The sequence below is a fragment of the Falco biarmicus genome, chromosome Z (genome assembly GCF_023638135.1).
Source record: "Falco biarmicus isolate bFalBia1 chromosome Z, bFalBia1.pri, whole genome shotgun sequence".
Classification (NCBI taxonomy): Eukaryota; Metazoa; Chordata; class Aves; order Falconiformes; family Falconidae; genus Falco; species Falco biarmicus.
The window spans coordinates 59,002,032-59,022,423 of NC_079311.1; the positions used below are offsets into that span (position 1 = coordinate 59,002,032).

General features: G+C 39.5%; 2 protein-coding genes across 7 annotated transcripts in view; one reads left to right on the forward strand and one right to left on the reverse strand.

Moving 5' to 3' along the window:
* Positions 1 to 7,876, reverse strand: part of CERT1 (ceramide transporter 1) — an 81,660-nt gene extending 73,784 nt beyond the window's left edge. Inside the window, exons 1-2 of one of the 2 annotated variants that reach the window (XM_056324251.1) lie at positions 7,437 to 7,876; positions 4,342 to 4,476 (exon numbers count right to left, since the gene is read on the reverse strand). In XM_056324251.1, coding sequence (XP_056180226.1) covers positions 4,342 to 4,476; positions 7,437 to 7,532 — 231 coding nt within the window. In that variant the 5' untranslated portion in view covers positions 7,533 to 7,876. The remainder of the gene's footprint in view (positions 1 to 4,341; positions 4,477 to 7,436) is intronic. The other variant, XM_056324252.1, reaches the window with a different exon arrangement.
* Positions 7,877 to 8,110: 234 nt separating this feature from the next.
* The window catches only part of POLK (DNA polymerase kappa), a 33,915-nt gene continuing 21,633 nt past the window's right edge, over positions 8,111 to 20,392 (forward strand). Inside the window, exons 1-4 of one of the 5 annotated variants that reach the window (XM_056324560.1) lie at positions 8,142 to 8,726; positions 11,458 to 11,541; positions 17,605 to 17,780; positions 20,238 to 20,357. In XM_056324560.1, coding sequence (XP_056180535.1) covers positions 17,643 to 17,780; positions 20,238 to 20,357 — 258 coding nt within the window. In that variant the 5' untranslated portion in view covers positions 8,142 to 8,726; positions 11,458 to 11,541; positions 17,605 to 17,642. The other 4 variants (XM_056324562.1, XM_056324559.1, XM_056324561.1 and 1 more) reach the window with 4 other exon arrangements.

Consider the following 20,392-nt stretch of genomic DNA (forward strand, 5'->3'; position numbering starts at 1 on the left):
AACTGAATTTATTGCTCAATCCTGGTCCAGGCATTTCCAGAGAACTGTCTAAACATCTTTTTACAACACAATAAAACCAAAGTATTCTAACAAAAAGACTAATAAACAAAAGCATCTTTCTCTTCAGATCTTGCCATGAGTATGCATCATCATAGTATAACCAAACCCAAGGAAAATTACTTTATCATAGTTTACTGCATCTTAAGCTACCAACTTAGAAATCAATAAATTTTCCTATGTCAATAATATACACAGAAATGAAGATGAAGACCAACGACTGGATTAAAACAACAAGGCAAGCATAAATCCTATCTGAAGAAAAGCTGAAGGTTAAGCTGGAACTCTAAGCTTTTGGAACTCTTCCTGTAAAGGCAGTTACCCCTAGTGACAAAAAATATGAAATCCACACATAGCTGCGTTGAAAGCATTCTTAAAATTTATCAAATGTGATATTTCTCTATGCAGTTTTCAAGGTCCTCCACAGAGACCCCTGCAGAGGAGCCAAATCCTTTCTGGAAATACCCCAGAATGCATGAGAAACATTTTATTGTTAATAATTTGTAAACAGGTTTGAAACTATATTAATATAAACTACCACCAGGATTAAATTAGTGCTGGCCTTTCTGTGAGGCTGCCTAAAGTGGAGGGGGCACAACAGATGACCTTGAGAGTTCTGCTCCAGCTGAAGTTATTCTACACATACCAGGTAATTCTTGATATATCACACCCTGACTGCATGAGCTGGTGCAAGTCACTGCACAAAAGCACTAAAGGCACTACCAGAACAGACACAGTAATCAAGGCAGAGGCAGTACAAGCTGAAAGGACAACTTGCTTGGAAGCTGGACTTCCAACTCTACAGAGCACTTCTGTCAGTTCTTTTAATGAAAAGCCTTAGACCTCCCAACTCCAAAAGCTGAATCCCACAGATCCAACACTACAGGACAGCTATCAACATCCAATTCTAATCATGTACACACAAGTCTCCATTGAAAGTTTGACTTTAGGAACGAAAAACCACAAAGCTTTATGGTAATGAAAGGTATCTTCAATTAACACCATCTGGCATTGCCAACCAGCTACAGCAGTAATTTAGGATGTCCAGCTAAATTAATATAACAAAGCTTAAATCTGTGCATATATGAACTTTTTATAATACCCATCATTTCTTCCCATCCCTTGACTACATAGCAAAACTTGAGTTCAAGCCTCCATCTACCCTGTTAGAAACCAATTAAACAATTCTGAGGTGTTGTTCCTGACCTGTCTTAAAGAAACTTAGCATGATGTACTGACTTTCACTGTCCTCCCCCATAACTTAACATGGCCAGCTTTTGACAGTTCGTTACTTGATGTAATCCAGTAAGTATACAATACATACTCATCCTTCAGTCCTCTATCAACTCTTTTCAGTCCTAGCAGTCAATATAGCAAATAGTCCAACCAGGCCCCCTATTTTTCATTTGACTAAAGACCACTGTCACAACAAACTGCATGTTTTGGAGGGATGACATAATTCTACACTTGAAATACCTAAAGAAGCTAGTTTAACAAGCTAATTTAACATGCCCTCCTCATTAAGAGGAGAGAGACAAATGGCTTCTAAAATATCCCTGTAGAATTACTTGTCTATCAATCTCTGCCCAATGTGATAGGAATGATAAAACAAGAGCTGAAGGGACTGCAGCTTTCTGAATAAAACATTGGTATCTCAATACCGTAAACTATCATGAGGCTGATCTTCGTTGCCAGAAGTACAGTTAGACTATGCAGTGACACCAGCTTTCCAAATTTATGCTTATATGCCAAAGTGCTGACATTCTACAATACTTGTAGCACTAATTACACACAGAAAACCATTACATTCCCCACTGAATCCAAAGCTGCATACCTAATTTGAGTGCCTGAAAGAAAGCTTCATGAAAATACAATCACGATTTCCTACAAAGAAACATTACAGCCATCAACACCATCTCATACCACTCATGTCCTGCTCTGTACTGAAAGGCCACTTATGAAATACACCAGGTTAGGAGATAGGTAGTTAGTATACCTGACTCTGGATCAGCAAGATCAAGGAAAACTGAAGTTACAGTATAAAAGACTGTTCAAAAATATTCAAGATCAAGATCTTAACTACAACCTACATCAGTGCTACTGAATATTAAGCCCGTAAGAAACCACACTTTCCCTCCTTACCAAAGTAATCACATGACATACAGTAAACAGCAAGTTCCACTGACAGCAAGAGTACTTTTCACATGTTACCTCAACATGTATTTTAACAGCTATTGGTGTTCTATGCATTTCAACACATGCTAGTAAGCTTATAGTTAGTAATACATTAAAAGGACATGAAAGTAAAGATTAACTATGTATCTCAGGAAGATTATTTTAAACATTTCTCTTTCAGCATAATAATTTCCTATTGAAAACATGGGTTTACAAAAAAAGTCAGTTTTCTACCAAACAACTCTCAAATCAGAAGCATTTATGCTGAAATTCTGGCTTAGAAGAATAACTTCTGAAAAATAAAGACCTAGAATAATTGCATGACAGTTTCAAAAGTAAATTGCTATACCCTAAAGACATGAAATGATCCAGTAGTATTCCTGAACCTGTAATACTTACACATCACTAACTGCAGTCGGAAATAATTAACAGGAATTTCTCAGGTTTCAGAGATGCCATCTCAAACCACAATCAAACAAACTCTCAAATACCACTCACAAAGCATGAGCCTGAATGAAAATGGAACAACTGGAACAACTGATTAACTTTTAGAACTGTGCCCACTTTTCATTCTTTTTCCAACTCCGTAGCTTCTCAGTGTACTCAAGAAGTTCAGAACTGAAAAAAATGCAACATTTCAACTCTAAGCTATCAGATGCAACAAGTGTCAGATAGCATAGGAAAAGCTACCTGTGTAAGTTCCAGTGTTACATACTCCCTAGTCAGAAAATAAGCTCACCAACCTCCCTTCAGAAGGTGCAATTCACCAGAACATTACAGCAGCAATAGCAGCATGACTATAATTTCTTGTGGAATTCAAGCTGCTGAGATGTGCTCTACAGCATGCTTCCAGACATCCCCCGGCCTGCCTCCTTGCCACCACCTTCCTATCTCTGCCTGGCTGGCATCTAAAGCCTCTTCGCTAGTGAACTTGGAGACCTTTCTGGAAGTCCTGATCACAGGATAGTATGTGTGTTACTATCATTATATTGATATATATATAGATACATATCAATATATATATTAGTACATAGATACTACTATGGACAGTCAAAAGTACACTTAAGCCAGAATTCGTAGAGACTGTTGTGCACCATATATTCTTAAGTCAAATCTTAAGTTTTAAAAGTTTAAGCAGTTTTAAAGGAAGTTTTAAAATACAAGTGAAGATTGTTTCAATTTTCAGATGACTGCAATACCTGACAACTGAATGTTAAAATTTGCTTTTTCTTTACAAGCTTTTTTCTAAAATGCATGCAGTTGATATAAGTAAACCAGTCTTTTTTTCAAATCAAAATTTTTAATAAAATTATATTTATAAGCTGAACAGTAGTAAGAAAGGAAACTTCTCATTTGTCATCCTTTGTTCAGATTACAGGGGAGTAAGAACATAAATATTAAGATTTAACATCACTATCTAGTAACTTGTGAACTTGTGTGTTTACAGAGGTCCAGCTATTTTTCCCCTAAATCATGTAACTGGACCGACTATTTAACAGTAACACAGAAAAGCGACAGCATGCTTTTTGGCAAGCATTATGAATAATTAATACAGATGGTAATACTGAAAGCCACAGATAGCAGACTATTTCCTTTGTCTTCTACGGCCCACTCACCTTTACAAGATTTCATTTAAATGTAGGCTTTTTATTCTTAATAGTGTAATACTGGATCTTTTGCCATTTGACAAACACGGCAACTTGTTCAGAAGAGGAAACACAGAGTGATGTTCAGAAAGTACAGCCAAAGAACTACTACACACTCTCTCAAGTGCAAAGCATGAAGACCGTGACAGATGGTACTCCCTCTGGGAAGCTGGTCCAGGGTCTTAGACCAACCCCTAAAAAAACTTAGCAGCCTCCAGGGACAAACTGTATCCCTACCCACAGAAAGCTCTAATGCAAGAGATAAAAAGCTGCTTACTGCAGCCACAAATGAGAATAGTTGTTTTCTTACCAGGAACTACTTGCACAGCTCCACAGTGTTCCACGGATACCACTAACTTTCATAATAGATGACCTAATAGAACTTGCCACACGCACGTTTGCTTTCACCAGACATTTAACACCTCAAAACATGAAAAGATGGCAATACTGAAATATTACTTACTGTAATCACAGCTTTGCTCAGACAGATAGAACCTCTGCAGCCATACTCTGTTTCATCTTCAGACTTGTAATAACTGAGTGTGTTGCTTTTCAGAACTACCCATCGATCCTGCCACCCATGAATGTAGTTGGTCCACTATAAAAAAAAAATTGCAAAGATCAGGTAATAGAAAAACCAATAAGTGTGTATGATATTTCTCAGGCTTTCAAGCCAGAGGAGAAGTTATTTATTTTTACAAGTTCTTCCAAATTGAGAGCTTTATTCTTCTCCGAGCTCCTAAAATAACGTTACAAACTTCTAAAGGTCCTAAAAAATAGTTGTTTCAAATGAACAGTAAGATAACAGATACCCTGACTGCAATGCATTGCCAAGGCCAGTTGTAACAGAAGTAACAAACATACTTATAACACAAATTGAGTAAAGGGGGGGAAGAGAAAAAAAAAAAAACAAGCATTAATCACAAAGGTAAGTTTAGCCACCTGATTTAAAATCTTGAATTAGACCCAAAGCCAAACAAGTAGAACATGAAATAATTTACTTTATATAAAAGTTAGTTTCTACAGAAACAATTTTAAAGTATCTAGTTCTCTTCATATAAATGCAAGCATGCCATTATACCACAGTACAGGATATAGCCTAGAGCAATCAGTTCTTTACTAATTTACTACTGCCCATAGATAGTGCTTTAGGTTTTAATTCCCAACTTTCTCATTACAAAAATACTTACTTATCAGCAGACATCCAATCATCCTTTTGCTATTCAGCTTTTTCTAGGCATTCCTCATTCAGACATGGAATGAAACAGATATTCCAGCTGTGCTTAATATATGAACTGGTAGCACAAGCAGTCATGTAGGTATATTATTTCCTAATAATATGTCAAAGACAGACCCCAAAGTTATCTTGGGCAAAAGAACAAGGGAGAGGGAGGAAAGCTCCTTCTCTTCTCTGACAAAGTGAGACAAATCTAGCAGTCAATCTTGCATTTGCTGTTGCAATCAATGCTTGCTGTTGCAATCAAGATGTGCCATGGATTAAGAGGCTCCTTAAAGTATACTGGGTAGGCACAAGGTTTTGGCAAAGAAATGGCCACTCGTTTTTCAAGTATCTAGATTCTTGTGCTTCAAGACTCTGCCACATTGAAGTTGTTTCTTCACGTGTACCTTAGAACTGTTACCAGGAGATACAGTGGAGAAAAAGCCTAGAGTTTTGAAAGTTTTTTTAGAGACCAACCAACATACTTCCAATAAGCTTCTCTTAGCAAATTAAGCCATTTCCTTCAAAGCTTCTCTTTACTGAAGGGCACAGCAACTGAAACACTACTAAGCATGCAGAGAACTGCAGCCTCCTTTTATGGCTTTAGCATTTAATTATACCTATTTTTAATAACTTACTGTGTATTTCCTTAGCCGAAAGTTTGTTACGATGCCATTTCATTTTAATTAGTCTCAAGTACTACCAAGACATCAACTAACAACAGGTAAACTTATCCCTCAAGCATAGTTACTGCAACAGGTTTCACCATACTTGACTATTCCCATTACATCCTGTGTTCTCACAGGAAAGGCAGAATCAGCTACATTCAGCATAATCATCTAGAAGAACTTTGCACATACCTAAACTACAGAATATCAGAAGCCACAGCTTCACCTGCTACACCAGTAAGAAAAAGCATCTGGACTTGAAGTATTTAATTTGCCAACATAAAAATCAATTACATCCCACAAATCACATCCTTTCTAAGGATGGAAGCATCTAATCAAAGTAAAACTTCGCAATGGAAAAAACCCATCACTATAACTGCGCTAAATCAAACCCTCACATTTTAACTGCTGCAACATCTCACTTAAGTCTCATTCTCTCACTCCCCATCCACCATTAGATGACAAAAATCTTACAAATGAAAACAGAGACCCTCCTTCTCTCCTGAACCTTCTGCTCATCCCTGGGGTTCAAAAGATTTTCAGGCTAGAAGGAGTTCAGAGAGTCCCTCACAAGCAGACTGTGTGCCTTGCTATTGCTGTTTTCTCAGCATCCTGGGCCAGTTTGTGACCTCTGTATCCTGTGACCAATGCCTCCTACACGGGCTTCTGTCCAGCAGACAAAATACAGCGCTTTAATCATAACCATATTTCAACATTATTCTGAAGGCACTTTCTGTAATAAAAAATTAATTTAAATTCAAACTGCATTAATTCAACTTCAAAGTACTCCTAAAAATAAAATTTCCCTGTAACACCCGACACATACTCGCAAGTCATCTTATTTTCAGTGGTAAAAGAAAAAAAATGTTTATTTTTACTAGGGGAGACAAGCTTTAGGGCCATTTTCCTTCCGCTCCTCCCCACCTCCTGTATCTCTTGCTGCAGGAATATTTTATTGCCCTGTTTTGATACCCGGACTACAGGCTGCGCAGCTCCCGCGCCGGTGCCCTCTCCTGGGAGCGGCCACGGGCTGCGCCTGCCTTCGGAAGCTGCCGGGAGGCGAGCGCGGTGCCCCGGCCCCAGCCCGCACCCGGCCCCGCCACCGGCTCCGGCCGGGCGCCTGAGGCGCAAGGCAGCCGCCCTCCCCCGGCGCTCCCCGCCGCCGCCTCCCAGGCCCGGCTCTCCTCACGAAGGGCAGGCAACGGGCTCGGGGCGGGGGCGGCCGGGATCCCCGGGCCGGGCGACAACGGCGCCAGCCCAACAGCCCTGCCGCGCCGGAGCCGCGCCCGCCGCTCTCGCCCGAAGAAGGGCTTCCTCCCGTGGCGAGGAGGGGCGGGCGGCCGCTGCGCAGAGGCGGGGGGCCCGGCGGCGGGGATGTGTCGGCGCCCGCGGCTGAGGGGGGGGGGGGGGGCGCGGGCGGCTGGCGCCGGGCGCTGCAGCGGCTGCCTGGCAGACTCCCCGCCATCAGGTGGCGGCTGCCCCGGCCGTGCCAGCGCCTCCCGCGAAGCCTCTCGGCCCCGCCACCGAGCGCCTCGGCCTGATCCCCTGGAAGGGGCAGGAGACGGGCGGACTGGGCTGACAGCCTTCGGCCGGCCACGATGCGGAGGGGCTGGGGTGGGGAGAGGGGAAGGGAGAGGCCGCGGGCTGTGGGGAGGGGGAGAAGCAGCTTACCTTGCTGAGCACCCCGCAGAGCTCAACAGGCAGCCCGAGCTCCGTCTCGGGGTCCTCCTCGGACCCGGAGGAATTCCAGCTCTGGTTGTCCGACATGGAGATCCGAGCCGCAGTCACCGCCGAGCAGCGAAGAGCCGAAGTGGCCCCCGCCCACAGCAGCCTCAGCCGCCTCCTGCCGAAGGAACGAAACCGGCGGGCTCTGCCTGAGCGGCACCGCTCCGCAGCCGCGGGTGCCACCGGAGCCGCCCGTCCCTGCCAGCAACCGGCGGGCGCCGCGGTACGCAGACTGAGGCTTCCCCCTCACCGTAGCTCCGCAACCCCCGCCCGAGGCAAGAGCCACAACATAGAGGCAGCGAGGGGAGGAGGGGCGAGCGCGCGTCCGCCAGCCGCGCACCCTGATCACAGTTCACCCGCTCCTGCCGCCGCCATTTTACGCGAGCCGTGTGCGCTGTGCCACTATTTAGCAGCTCCGCCCTGCCTCCCAGCCCCGCCCGCGCCGCGCGGTGCCTGACGGGAGTTGTAGTCTTGCCCCGCGCAGCCGTCCGCCCGGCCACCGTTGCCTCTCGGGAAACGTAGTTTCTGGTGCTCGCTAGTGCGGCACGGCATGCTGGGAGATGTAGTCTGCCGCGGCGGCCGGCTCCCTCCCGTTGCCGGTAGCCGCCATCTTGGCTTCATCGTTTCTGTGGCGCTACTGGTGGGTTTGGCCTGTGTGCCCCCGATGAGGTGGGGAAACTGTGCTCCCGCTGCCGTCCGGCGAGGGCAGCGATGCTGCTTAGGGCGGTGTTTACTTTATTCGTTGTGGGATAAGGAAGGGCTCTTTCTTTAGTGAGGCGAAGCGCCTCTCCGGCCCTCCCCGCTTGCTAGCGTGACAGATGCGGTCTCGCCGTCCCCGCCTCAAACCGGCAGGACTCGGGCTGTGAGCGTTGAACGTTTCCCTTAACAAAAATGGTGGCCGCGGAGGCCGCAGGAAGGGGCGGGTGGTGCTGCCGACTTCCGCGTGAAGCGTGAGGAGAGGACGTGCCGTCCCGCCGCAGGTAACGGGCCGCTCCCCGGGGTCGCGGGGCGGAGGGGCCGGTCAGGTTATCGCCCTGTGGACGGCAGCGGTCGCGGTTCAGTGTGGCGTGCCAAGCAGTCGCGCTGTGCGGCCGCGGGTGGGCTCGGCAACCCGCTTCTTGCCGGCCGGCGGAGTGCCCCTGCGCCGCCCGCTGTCGTGCGGCTTCACCGGCTGTCCCCAAAGGCGTGCGATGAGTACGGCGGAAAGTGGCGGTCAGCGGTCTGCTACGCTGCCAGGTAGCGGTGTCCTGTCTTCTATTTGCCTAATATTTTCGTAGCTTAGGGAACGAAACAATTTTTTTTTTCTTCAGGATTACGTCTGAGATACGTCTTCTTGCCGATATTTATACGTGGAGAAATATTTGAGGAAAGGAGAAAAAAAAAAAAGCAAGCAATTGAATGTGTCACTTCACACTGTGAACAGATGTAGTGGGTTGGGAAGGACTGAAGATTAGTGCTGGCTCATCTCCTTTATAATGATTTCTTGAAAGATGTGTGTTAAGTATTGTTGGCTGGGGAAACTTAATTTTGGAACACACACTTCTGGTTGTATCTCAAGAGGAATGCTGTACAAATGCATTTTCTCTGACTTCTTCCTTGTGACAAATTATTGTGTAATTTTTCCATGTTATCTGCTTGAGAGTTTCCACTGAGCATTTAATATTTTTTTGAAAGAGCTCTTAGCATTGATACAGCTATATGCATTTTCTACATATGTAGCAGCTGAAAGTTCAATAATACTAGTACCAGCTCGAAGTCTTTGGTATAAAGATATTTACAATTAATGCAGCACTGAGAATGATTGGTGAAGCAGCATCCTTGTCCTAAACACTTAGAAATAAGGAACAGTCACAGGTGTTTTAGTATTTGTGTAATCACTGGAATGAATGCACAGGGGGGAAAAAATGAGTCTACAGTGGGTGCTATTTCGGACAATTTTCTAATATATAAAACGTTCTTGAGAAACTATTTGATTCAACAGCTGTTTGGAAAGAAACTAAGATACATTTTCTTAGTGTCTATTGCAACATACTGCATCTGTTAAGCAAGCACAGTGGTCAAGCTGTGTGTGTATTGATATGTATGAGAATAATTTATAGTTCTTGTCCACAGTACATTGATGAAGTAGTATCACTTGTAAAGCCAGTCATATTTTCCCCACTAAACTCTGAATGAACTTCTATCTCTGTCCTGATCGAGAGCAGGAGGTGAAGGGACATGTCTGAGCAAATCCTTTTGGCAGTGATGCATAGCCATGCACTGTCATGCTTTTGGTCTAGGATTGTTCACTTAGTTCCAGAAGTAGCTCTTTTGTTCCCCGCCCCGCGCCCCCCCCCGCCCTTGCCCCTTCTTATTTTTCTTTCCAGAATGTAGTTTGACTCAAGAAGGTATTAAAAAACAAAAATGCCATGGGTAGATATTCTTTCAGGTTGCTTAACAAATATATTCTTCCATGTTAGAGAGTATATTTGTTTGATCATTAATTCTAGTTAATATTTTATAACCAAGCTTTAGATGGATAAATACTGGATGCTAAAAGGTTTGTCTTTTCGACTTTTCATATAATGCCTTGTCTCTGTTAACAGATTTTTTTGACATCTGCCACATCCTCCTAATATGTTTTATTTTAGCATAATGTCACCAGTTTATGTTCTTCCAAAAGTTGTGTTGGGATTGTGAATGCCTTATGTAAATTAACTCTTTTTTCTCATGTTCTGACCATCTTTTTAATATGTAACTTTCCGTCTGTTACTCTCAATGAGTAGCTGCATTGGCAGGATTTAGAACAGAATTGTAGTGTGTCATGACTGCAGAAAATTAATATAGGGGGAAACTGTTCCACTTGTTTCACTTGTGTCACAAGTGGACACATAAGCGAAGAATTATTCAAACAGTTTGAATGGCGTATGCCACACATTTTGATATTTAATTTTAGGCATTGTCAGAAGCAGTCTCTATTATCTGTTTATTTTGTAGTGTGAACTATTTACTTTTTAAAAGAATTGAATTGTCTGTAGTTTGTTATAAAAATATATAAAGCCAGTGAGTTCAGAAGAGACATAGTTCTGGGGCTTTATTTTTTGAAGGCTAATTCTAGGTACTTGTATGGGTTCTATGTTTTTGTAAAATGCTGAGTCAGCTGCCACTTGAAAAATAATCCCATTCAGCTGTGTCATCTTGCACTTGATACTTTCACTTCCACGAATCCTGGCCTGATTTTCTGTTCAGTATTAATTTATCATGTACTTTGGCTTGTTACGTTTGTGGAAATATTTACATCTTTCTTAAAAGATAACTGTTTTCGGGGTAGGGAGGGCTAGGGCAGGGGCAGGGAGAGGGAAGGATATTGAAACAGTGGCAGTTTTGAGCAATAGCAGGGAACCTAGGTGGTTAACAGTGTGTATATTAAATGGCTATAACACTGGTGTGCAGTTCCTCCCACTAGTTCTTTTCTTGTAGATCACTAGAGGATTAAGACTGACAGGAGTCCTCCAAGGTATTCAGAAACTAGGGCTGTAGTAAATAATCAACACCCCTGTGTCTGAAAAGAGTTGAGCAGATAGTTCAGAACAGTCTGATGTGCTTGCTTGCATATGTCTTTGTTGGTAGTTTATCCTGCTGAGGAGAGACTTTAGAGCAGCTGATACTTAAATCATTGAAGGAACACATTTCTACAAGGAAGTGACAGTTAAGGAGTTTAAATTTGATCCTGTCAGCCGGAATGTTTCTTTGCCAAATGAATACGCAGAAAAGACAGGTGTGCTTCTTATCATAAAGTATGTAATGTAATGTTACAGTTTTGGAATAAAATCCTTATCCAAGTAATGGATAAATCAAGTAGTATGAAATCAAATGCAGTACCAGAGTTTGTTTGTAGTGTAACCTTTTAAATATCAGAAATGTTAAAAACATTCTAGCAAGGTTGAATTTTCCTGGTTTGTTGAATGTATGTTTGTTTTTGTCTTAGAAATTGAAGAAATTAAGCAATGCATTTGTGAGAAACCCAATGTTCAAATGGCCTGAATATTGATACATGAATTTCTATATTAAGGTGGGTTGGATGAGTTTTAGTTCTTTAATTGATGGTGACTCCAACAGTTGCATACATACACAGCCTAGATGAAGAGACTTCTGTGCAGCGAGTGGAATAAGAAGTATTGCTGGTAGCCCCCAGTTCAGTCTTAATTAGCAATTGAAGTAAACCCAAAGTGGAGTCTATTAAAAATGTTGATTTAGATGAGTTTTGATCTTATTGGGAAGGTCTTCTATAGTCTTTTTTATTTATTACTTGTAGTATTGTTTCAATAGTACCTAGAGGCTTTGTTTCAAGGTAGCCTGTGATGTGGTTTCCAGTTGTAATAATTTTCAGTGCAAGGGAGGCATTTGAAAGGTTGAGATTGAGAGTTACTATTAGATCAGTCTGCTTGGCTTGTTTGTTCTGCATTCACTCTTCAATTCTTTGTTCTTCAAGTATTCTTCAATGCTTTGCAAAAGGTAATGAAGTAGATTGAGAAAGTATTTCATGCTTACTTGTGAATTACCATCTTTGGTACAAGTGATTTTGGTTTCTGCCCAAGAGTGTTCCCATTCACTTACAGTGAAGTTTAACAGCCTTCCTCATCTCTTGTCAAAACTTTTTACATTAGAGGGTTTTTTGTTTGTTGGTTTGTTTTGGTGTTTTCTTGTGTTTTTTTTTTTAAAGGACTTGATGTTTTATCCTTTGATACAGTATGTATATAACATAATAACAGTATGTATATACGTGTAATCTTTGGGGTATATTTTATATTTTACATTTATATAAACTGAACATTTTTACAAATAGGTAAATATGAGTTGTCCTGTCTAAGATCTAGAACAGTAACTGCTCATTAGTTTATTGGTTTTGATAGAGGAAGCTGCTTACAACACAAAGCTTAATTCCAATTCAATACAAAAGAAAGTGACCTGAAGAATGGTTGTTAATGACTTTGTTTTGTAGCATTCTCACTAGGGAAACACACATCCAGCTTGCTTATTTTCATTCACATTGCTTGTCTTGGCTTATGGGGTTTTTGGTTGGCTTAAATGTGTATTATGGTGAGGTGGTGGCCCAGCAAAGTTTTATGACAAGTGTCTTTTTTGAAGTGACTGAAATTGCCTCTTTTAGAGTCTTAAACTACTGAATTACCCTTTTATTGAAGGTGTGTTAAAGCTGGATATTTCATATTTGGCTTTTGAGGATCTTATGATTGCTTATCAAGTGTTCTAGAAATTTAGTATTATTAACAACCATCTTCTACGTGTATGTGATTATTTTGATAATTGTTTTATGGAAGAAATTTTTCCATCCTACACTTGACCTGAGTGCTCCAGACTTCAGTAGTATTTGATAGTGGGTCATTTGTAAAGTTTTCATAAGGAAAATAAAAAATCATGGATCTCATGTATATATATATTGATATTTGAAAGGAAATTTTTTTGTATTTTCCTTCTCTGATGTTTTTCTATAGTACTAACTTCAGAGGCATTTATCTTTTGAACATAGAGTGATCCATACTATACCACACTTGATGTTAGCCAAAAGCCTAAGTGATCCTTTGTGGTCAAAACTGGATGAGGTAACTCCTAACTTTGTTAATTGTTTCATGTGCTTTCAGTGCTTTTACAGAACTCCTATCAACTTTTTTTTTTTTTGTTATTGAAATTAAAGGTAATAATGATTTTCTTCTGATGCAGCCTATGTAGCTGGATTCCTGAAGCTTATTCCGTCATCCGTTCTTTGTATTAGTATGTGAAGGTAGCTGCTGTAATTCTGTTTTGTTCTTGCTAAAGTAAGAATAGAAGATTTTAAATAAAGGCATCCCTAAAACATTTTAATCAAGGGAAAACAGGAGGTTTATTTTGGGCTTATACTACAGTAAATGAGGTGTCAGAAATTCAAGGAACTATTTAATTTAGAACCTTGTTTTAGCCATCCTAAAAATAATAGTTAAGAAATCGTATAGAAAGGAGTCTTTAATAATTTATATTAATGTTTAATAATTTATTAAATACTTAGAATAATTAAATTAATGATATTTTCAACATCGGTGGTTTTTTGCATGCTGTGGAGACTTACTCAGGGCAATTGTGATGTAAATGATGGTCCTTTACATCTGTAGTACCTGTCTTGATTCCCATGTTTAGCTTTTGAACTCTGGGGGAAGTAGGCAGTTGTGTATCTTAGTGACTTATTTGCATCTCACTATTGGCATGAGCATCTGTGATAGCAACAATGTCAGAATATCATTTTCCTTATGAGGACTGGTACAGAATTTACATGCATCAAACCATAATTCAGTATGTAAATATTTTTTCAAGTTTTTCCATGCTGGTGTCACTTTCCAGTCCTAGTATTTCTTCGCAACAATTTGTTGATGCTATTGATAAAAGGCAAACATCACATACTTTTCAAGTGTTAATAACCTGCATAAAAAGTGTCCACTTCTTAGAAATATTTATGTTTCTTAAGTACTTCATTACTTGAAAATAGTAATTTAAAGGCATTTAATGTTTGCACACAACATACAGGGTTTCTGTTGCTGAATTGGAGTATTTTTACTGAAGATAGGCTGGAGGAGTGGCACAGGATCAAAACCAAGCCATTTCTTTCAGACTAGTTCAATCAACTGTCCAAGAATATTCTGAATCTGAATAAAGATAGAGGCACTCAAAATCAAGTTGTTACTCAGATTTTATTGCTATTTCAGTCTTTTGATACTTTCATATACTGACTGGTTTAATTGAGTTTCTGTGCCTTCTCCTAGAAGAGCCTGACCGGGGTTTTTTTAGTGGTCTTTTTCCATTTACAAGCATCCCAGGTTACTAACAAAGCTTACTACACAGTAATGCTGTTCTGTGGTTTTTCTCCGCTTCTTTGTTTTGCATTAACTGTTGGCATCCACTGCTGAACTTTTCTTTAGCTTTAGAAATCCTTCCTGTTGCAATTGGTAAGTTACTTTCTCCACTTAGAGATGGCTCTCCTTCTCCCTTCCCCCCATTCCCAAATCATGGGAATAATAGGATAGTATGTAATTGTAGACTGCCTTCACGGACTTTTCTGGTTTCACACCCTGCTTACTTGGTATGATGCTGAGAGAGATTTAATGTGTTCTGTTAGAGGAAACAGCTCCAGCCTTGTTTAATGTGTTCTGTTAGAGAAAAACGCTCCAGTGTTGCAGCAGCTTCTTGAGGTGACAGCATGCCAAAAATATGTTCCTCTTTGCCTGTACTGTTCTAAGTTACTGTTTCATTAGACTCTAAACATTTACCCACTTTTTCCAAGTTGTTTTAGCAAAAGTTTTGTAACATTATGACACCACAAGCTTAATGTTTTATCTAGGTCACTTTTTCACTAAAACAGTTACTCCTTTCATTATCACTTTGTTCACATTTTGCATAGTGTTTCAAACTGTGCTTCTGTGTTTCCTTTAAGTATTTCCATTTTCATTTTGTCCATGGCAGATATTCTGCTGGTTTTGTCTGACAGGGCTCTAATTATTGTCTTATTGTAGCTTTTGTGATTTGTTTTAATATGCTAAATATTTTACATAATTTTTTCAGGCCTGCTAATCTGAAGCCAAGATAATCTTCATGTTCTGTTCATGTTAAGTGGTTGAAAACTGTATCAGTTGTTATTCATGTTATTCCCTTCTGTACACCTTTAAGCTTCGGTGAATATTTAATGTCATGTCCTCAAATATTTCTTCTTAATTCCAACTAAGGTATTATTTGATATTTATACATTTATCATCTGCTACTAGCAATACATTTGGTTCCATACAATAAGCTGAAAAGATAAAACACATCAGGACACCACAATTTATGGAACATTTTAAATACAACTAGTTTTTCCATCACTGGTATCATGGTAATTTTTTTCTTCCTGGATATATAACAGTTGTGATAGAGAAGGCTTCTGACTGACATGAATTAGTGTTTAAAGCCTCCACTATAAGCTGAGCCTTTAAGAGTGATCTGAATGACAAGACGGAAAGATTTTTATATGCTTTACTTTCTATATGTATACACTTTCAGGAATAAGGAACAGCTAAAAAATGTTGCAAAGACTGGAATGGGAAGTGGAAGCAATCTTTTGTTCATTGCAACTTCCTGAAAGGAAACAGTGATAAAAGAACCAGGCGTGATAGTGGAGGGGCATTTACTTTGGGGAACGTATTTATTTGAAATTGTGCCTTTTGCTTACCAGAGATTGCCAGTAACAATGGAATTATTGTGGAGCTAATTGATATGGGCGTGCTTATGAGCTTGAGATGAAACTTGGAACGTTGTGTGGGATGCAGTGTTTTTTCCTTTGATGGAAGCCTAGCAAACCTGTTCTGGTAAATGTGTATGAACTGTAAGAGATTGTCCTACTGTAAGTTAAAAATTTATGAAAATGTAATTGTGGTCTTTTATTTGATAGATACATGTAAGAGCTATGAAGCCACTCGCATTCCTAGTTGAATTTATAGTAGCTCAGGTGCTACTAAAGCGTTGAGAAGAGTTCTGATCTCTACATCACCTTCTGTTCTTTGAAATACAACAAGCTGGAAATAAATGCAACATTACTAAGCTGATCTTTTATCTTCAGAAGACATAATGAATAATAATCTGAATGTGAATAGTACGTGAATAATAGAATGTAATTAAAATTGGGATATTTTTGTCAGAACTTTTTTTAAAAGATGACTTTTTTTTAATATCTTGAACTCAGTTGGCTAGCATGTTTCAGGAGAAGGTTGTCAGGAAGATATGAACACTGACACCATTAATTTTAAAAAGTCACCCGTGTCGTTCTTTGATAGCAAAAAATAAATCTCAAAATGCAAAGATACATAATGACCTTCTTCAGTTTGGTTACTAATGAGGCCAACTGAAGTCCCAGAGTTGGAAAGCCGCATTTAAAGGAAAAACGTAACAAACCTAATTTGTGTAATTTGTGGTTGTTTAATAGAGCAGTTGTACGTGCCTGAAAGGGTGTGGCTTCTCCAAGCAGGAAGGCCTGCCATTACAGGGAGAAGCTTGAAGGGGGAGTTTAGGAGTAAATCTGCTTCCCTCATGTAAGTAAAGCTGAAGTGGTTTATGAGTCAGCAACTTGGGGTAGAAAGAAATCATTTCTGTATGCTTTTCCAGTAACAAATACATGTTAAGTAATTTATGCCAGTATCACGCTTGGATTCTGCTTGTTTCAATCTTGCAAAAATAAGGCCACAGAGGGTAAAATTTGATTTCTTTAGTTTTTTAAGATCAATTTCATAACTAGACAATTTACCACATCATTAAAGCCTGTTGAAGGATTCAGGTATTTAATTCCGTAAGCCACAAGGGAAGATATTAGAAGTTCACATGTGAGAAGTACCTGCATGTGTAAGAAATCACTTAGGGAAGTAATTGAGTAGTAAAGGCTTGGTGTAAGTTCCAGTAGTTGCATACCATGGCTCCACAAATTAATGGAAAAAAAGAATGCTTGAATTTTACCCTGAATTAAACAGTAGGGTTTTGTTCAAAAGTTTTAATAGAAGCCATCTGTTTCTAAACTATGAGATTTAACACAAACAAAAGTTATGAATCTGAGCTAGAAATTACTGAGAATGATTCTATGGCTTGTCTCCAGCAGGAACGAGGAGTGAATGAATGGTATTCTGCAATGTAAAAAAATTTTTTTTTTAAATTTAATAATCTAGTGAGCAGTATTTTGTTTTTAAGGCAGTATTGTTTCATGACACAGGGTAATGTACAGGCCTAAATCTCATGTGCATGTGTACAGTACTAACCTTTACCTGTAGTTGGTGGTGCTCAAGTATTTCTGTAAGGGAGCTTTCAAAAGTGTATGTTTTTAAGTTAATTGAATAGTAAAGTCTTGCTGTCTCCAAACACTGGTAGAGTTATAGATGGCTTTGTGTGGTGAGTGTGGCACATCAGCCACTTCACAGGAATACAAGTCTTCATATTTGTCATATGTGTATTGTTTTCTGAGTAGTATGAAATACTTACTCAATAAACACAGCAAATTAATTCCATAAATGTTGGTTTGTATTGTTCAGCTGGCATTTAGAAACAAATATATGATTTTAATTCTTTTTTTTTCCAGATATTAAGTTTTAATAGGGGTACTTGTTTTCAAGTACTATGGATGACATGAAGAAAGTTGGTAACAGCTCTTGCAGTGATGGAGTTCTACTTAGAATGGGCCTCAATGATAACAAAGCTGGAATGCAAGGTTTGGATAAAGACAAAATTAATAAAATCATCATGGAAACTACCAAGGTTGGTTTGATTACTCTTTTTCTGGTGCTTTATCTGTTGTCCAGTATCATAAGGCCCTCTTTTTCCTTTCCCAAATTTTGTCCCTCATGTATGTAAGTGTAGGGCATCTTTCTTCTAAAAAGAAATGCATGGGTGGTGAGGAAGGGGAGGACTGTAGTTTAGGGTACCTTAGGGTACTGTTGGATTCATCCACAGGGACATGGAGGAATCCTGAGGTGCTCCCTTTTTGCCCGAAGCAGTACGTAAATACGACACGGCACTGTCCAGAAGTAATTGTGAAGGTTTCAGCTTCCTTAGGCCTATTGTTTTGCCCTGTTGTTTTCCCCCTTTTCATTCCTTTTGCCTGCCCCATCATTAATCAGCCAAGCAGATCTACCCCAGTTGCTCACCTTCCTGTAACTGATGATTTTGATGTATTCAGGTTTTTCTAGTACTTTCAGTGGAATTTCTTTGGCTTACTGCCTGTCTTCTGGACTGTCTTCTCAGTATTGAAGAGAGGTGGCCCGTAGTGTGCCGCTTTGTACCAAAGATCCATAGAGGACCAGACAAACCTACAAAGCATTGAAATATTAGTTCTCTTGTTATTGGAGAGTCTTCACATGGAACTTGGGGATAGAATTCACATAGAATATGGGGATAACACTTCATTTGAGCAGCTCTCAGTTTTCTTACTTTTTCTTGCATAAATATGTATTTCATTTGGTGTTGCTATGGCCCTAGGTTATGTGCTTGGTATCTTGCTCATGAATTCTGTGTTGACTACTGTTGCTCTGTAGTAAACTGCCTGAGAGGCGGTGGGAGAGTAGAAAACTGCATACAGCTTATTTTGCAAATGTTTTCTGCTTGCATTTTACTTTGATGATACTTTATATGTTACCAGGCCCTTTACTAACTAGGTGTTTCATCTGCTTATTCTGTTCACTCTTGAAAACTTAGTGCTTTGTCAGACATATCTCTAATAATGATACTTGGATAAATTATTTTTCAGATCAGTTACTAATTCACTCCCTGGTATGGAATAGAATGAACTGTAAAACAGACTTCAAAATTGATATACTGGCATCTGTGTATTAGAACATACTTCTGTCAAAAAAAGCAAAGAGAACATAAATACCAGCTATAGCTCAAGAAATCTGAAGAGAAGCATTGATTCTTTTTCTTAGCTTTTTCTTTAGTCTTCAAAATATACCTACAAACACTACCCACAATTGTATTACAACAAGATTGTATAGTGTTTCAACTCTGAAGTACTGCAAGAGAAGTAAAAAATCTCACAGCTTAATAACAATGTTGAGTATTGAGTTGTTTTCCACACTAACAGTTTGGTACTTTTTTCAGTGAGTCTCAACAAGTCCTGTTTGATTGCAGAGAGGAGAAAGATTAAATGCATGCCTAATATTAAAAGAAAACACACCCTAATTTCTTCAGATTAGAGATTTCTTTTAAGCAATGAGACATGACATATTAAAGTCTTGCCATTCATCCTATTGATTGTTATTATAAAAGTGGGTATTTTAGCTTTTTATACAAATGCCTGATTTTTATTTTACTATGACTGAATTCTTGAGATCAGTGTCAGTTCGATAGGCAGAGGTTTTGACCTAAAATCTTTTCCACTTTTGCAAATTTTATCAGGTGGTTCAATAAAATACATTACTGCTTCCTGCAAATGTTATTTCTCTTGTAAGCTAAGCAAATGTTGCAAGAAAAATATTTTAGTACCTGGTTTTGAATTTCCCTCTTTTCATTTTCATCCTATTTGCCATTTTTTCTTTCTTATGAGTCAGGAAGGGAAGTCACATTATATGTTCTCTCACAGTTGTCTTTTTTTCATTACATGTTTTCATTACATCTCCTTTTATTCACTCCTTTTCTTGAAGGAGCAATTACATACTTTAGAACAAGAGGTCTTTTTTACACCCTTTTGCATTTCATTATCCTCTTACACATAGCTTCTAATTCTGCTATGTTTTTCAAGATTAAATGGCCAATGAAATACTCAACATTGTAAGTGGATCTGACTTTTACAATGTCATTGTTTATTTCCATGTAGATTCAGCTATGTGGGAGTCTGGTAAAATGCTTAAATCCGTTGGTTTTTTTTAGAGTTTTGTACTTCATATCTTGGAGGTATTGCAAAGAACAGTTCGACTTTTATCTGCTGTTTTGGAATTTTGCTTGTCAAGTGTTAGAATGACTAAACATAGCAAGTTCTCAAATAGTCCCTTATACTCATCTGAGTATAGGGGATCCGAGAAGGAGAAATATATTTGTGTCACTTGAGGAGAGAGATGTAAAGAACCACTGGTCTTTTTTGTGTGTTACTTCTGTGAAAATCCAAAGTATGCCTTAGAAGCTGTTACTGTGTTTTTAAGTTTTATGTATTTAAAGAACAAATGTCAGAGTTTATAGGAGAAGACAAATAGAAACTTTAATGGTTTTGCAATTTTCTTCCAGGGTTCCAGATTTTATGAAAATGAACTTAAAAAAGATCAACAAGTTAACCAACGAATTGAAAAAATGATGCAGCTAAAAGAGAAAATTACAGCACAACAGCTCTTGAAAGCACAGTGGCAGGTACTAATCTTTGAAGACTTCTGGAGTAAATGTTG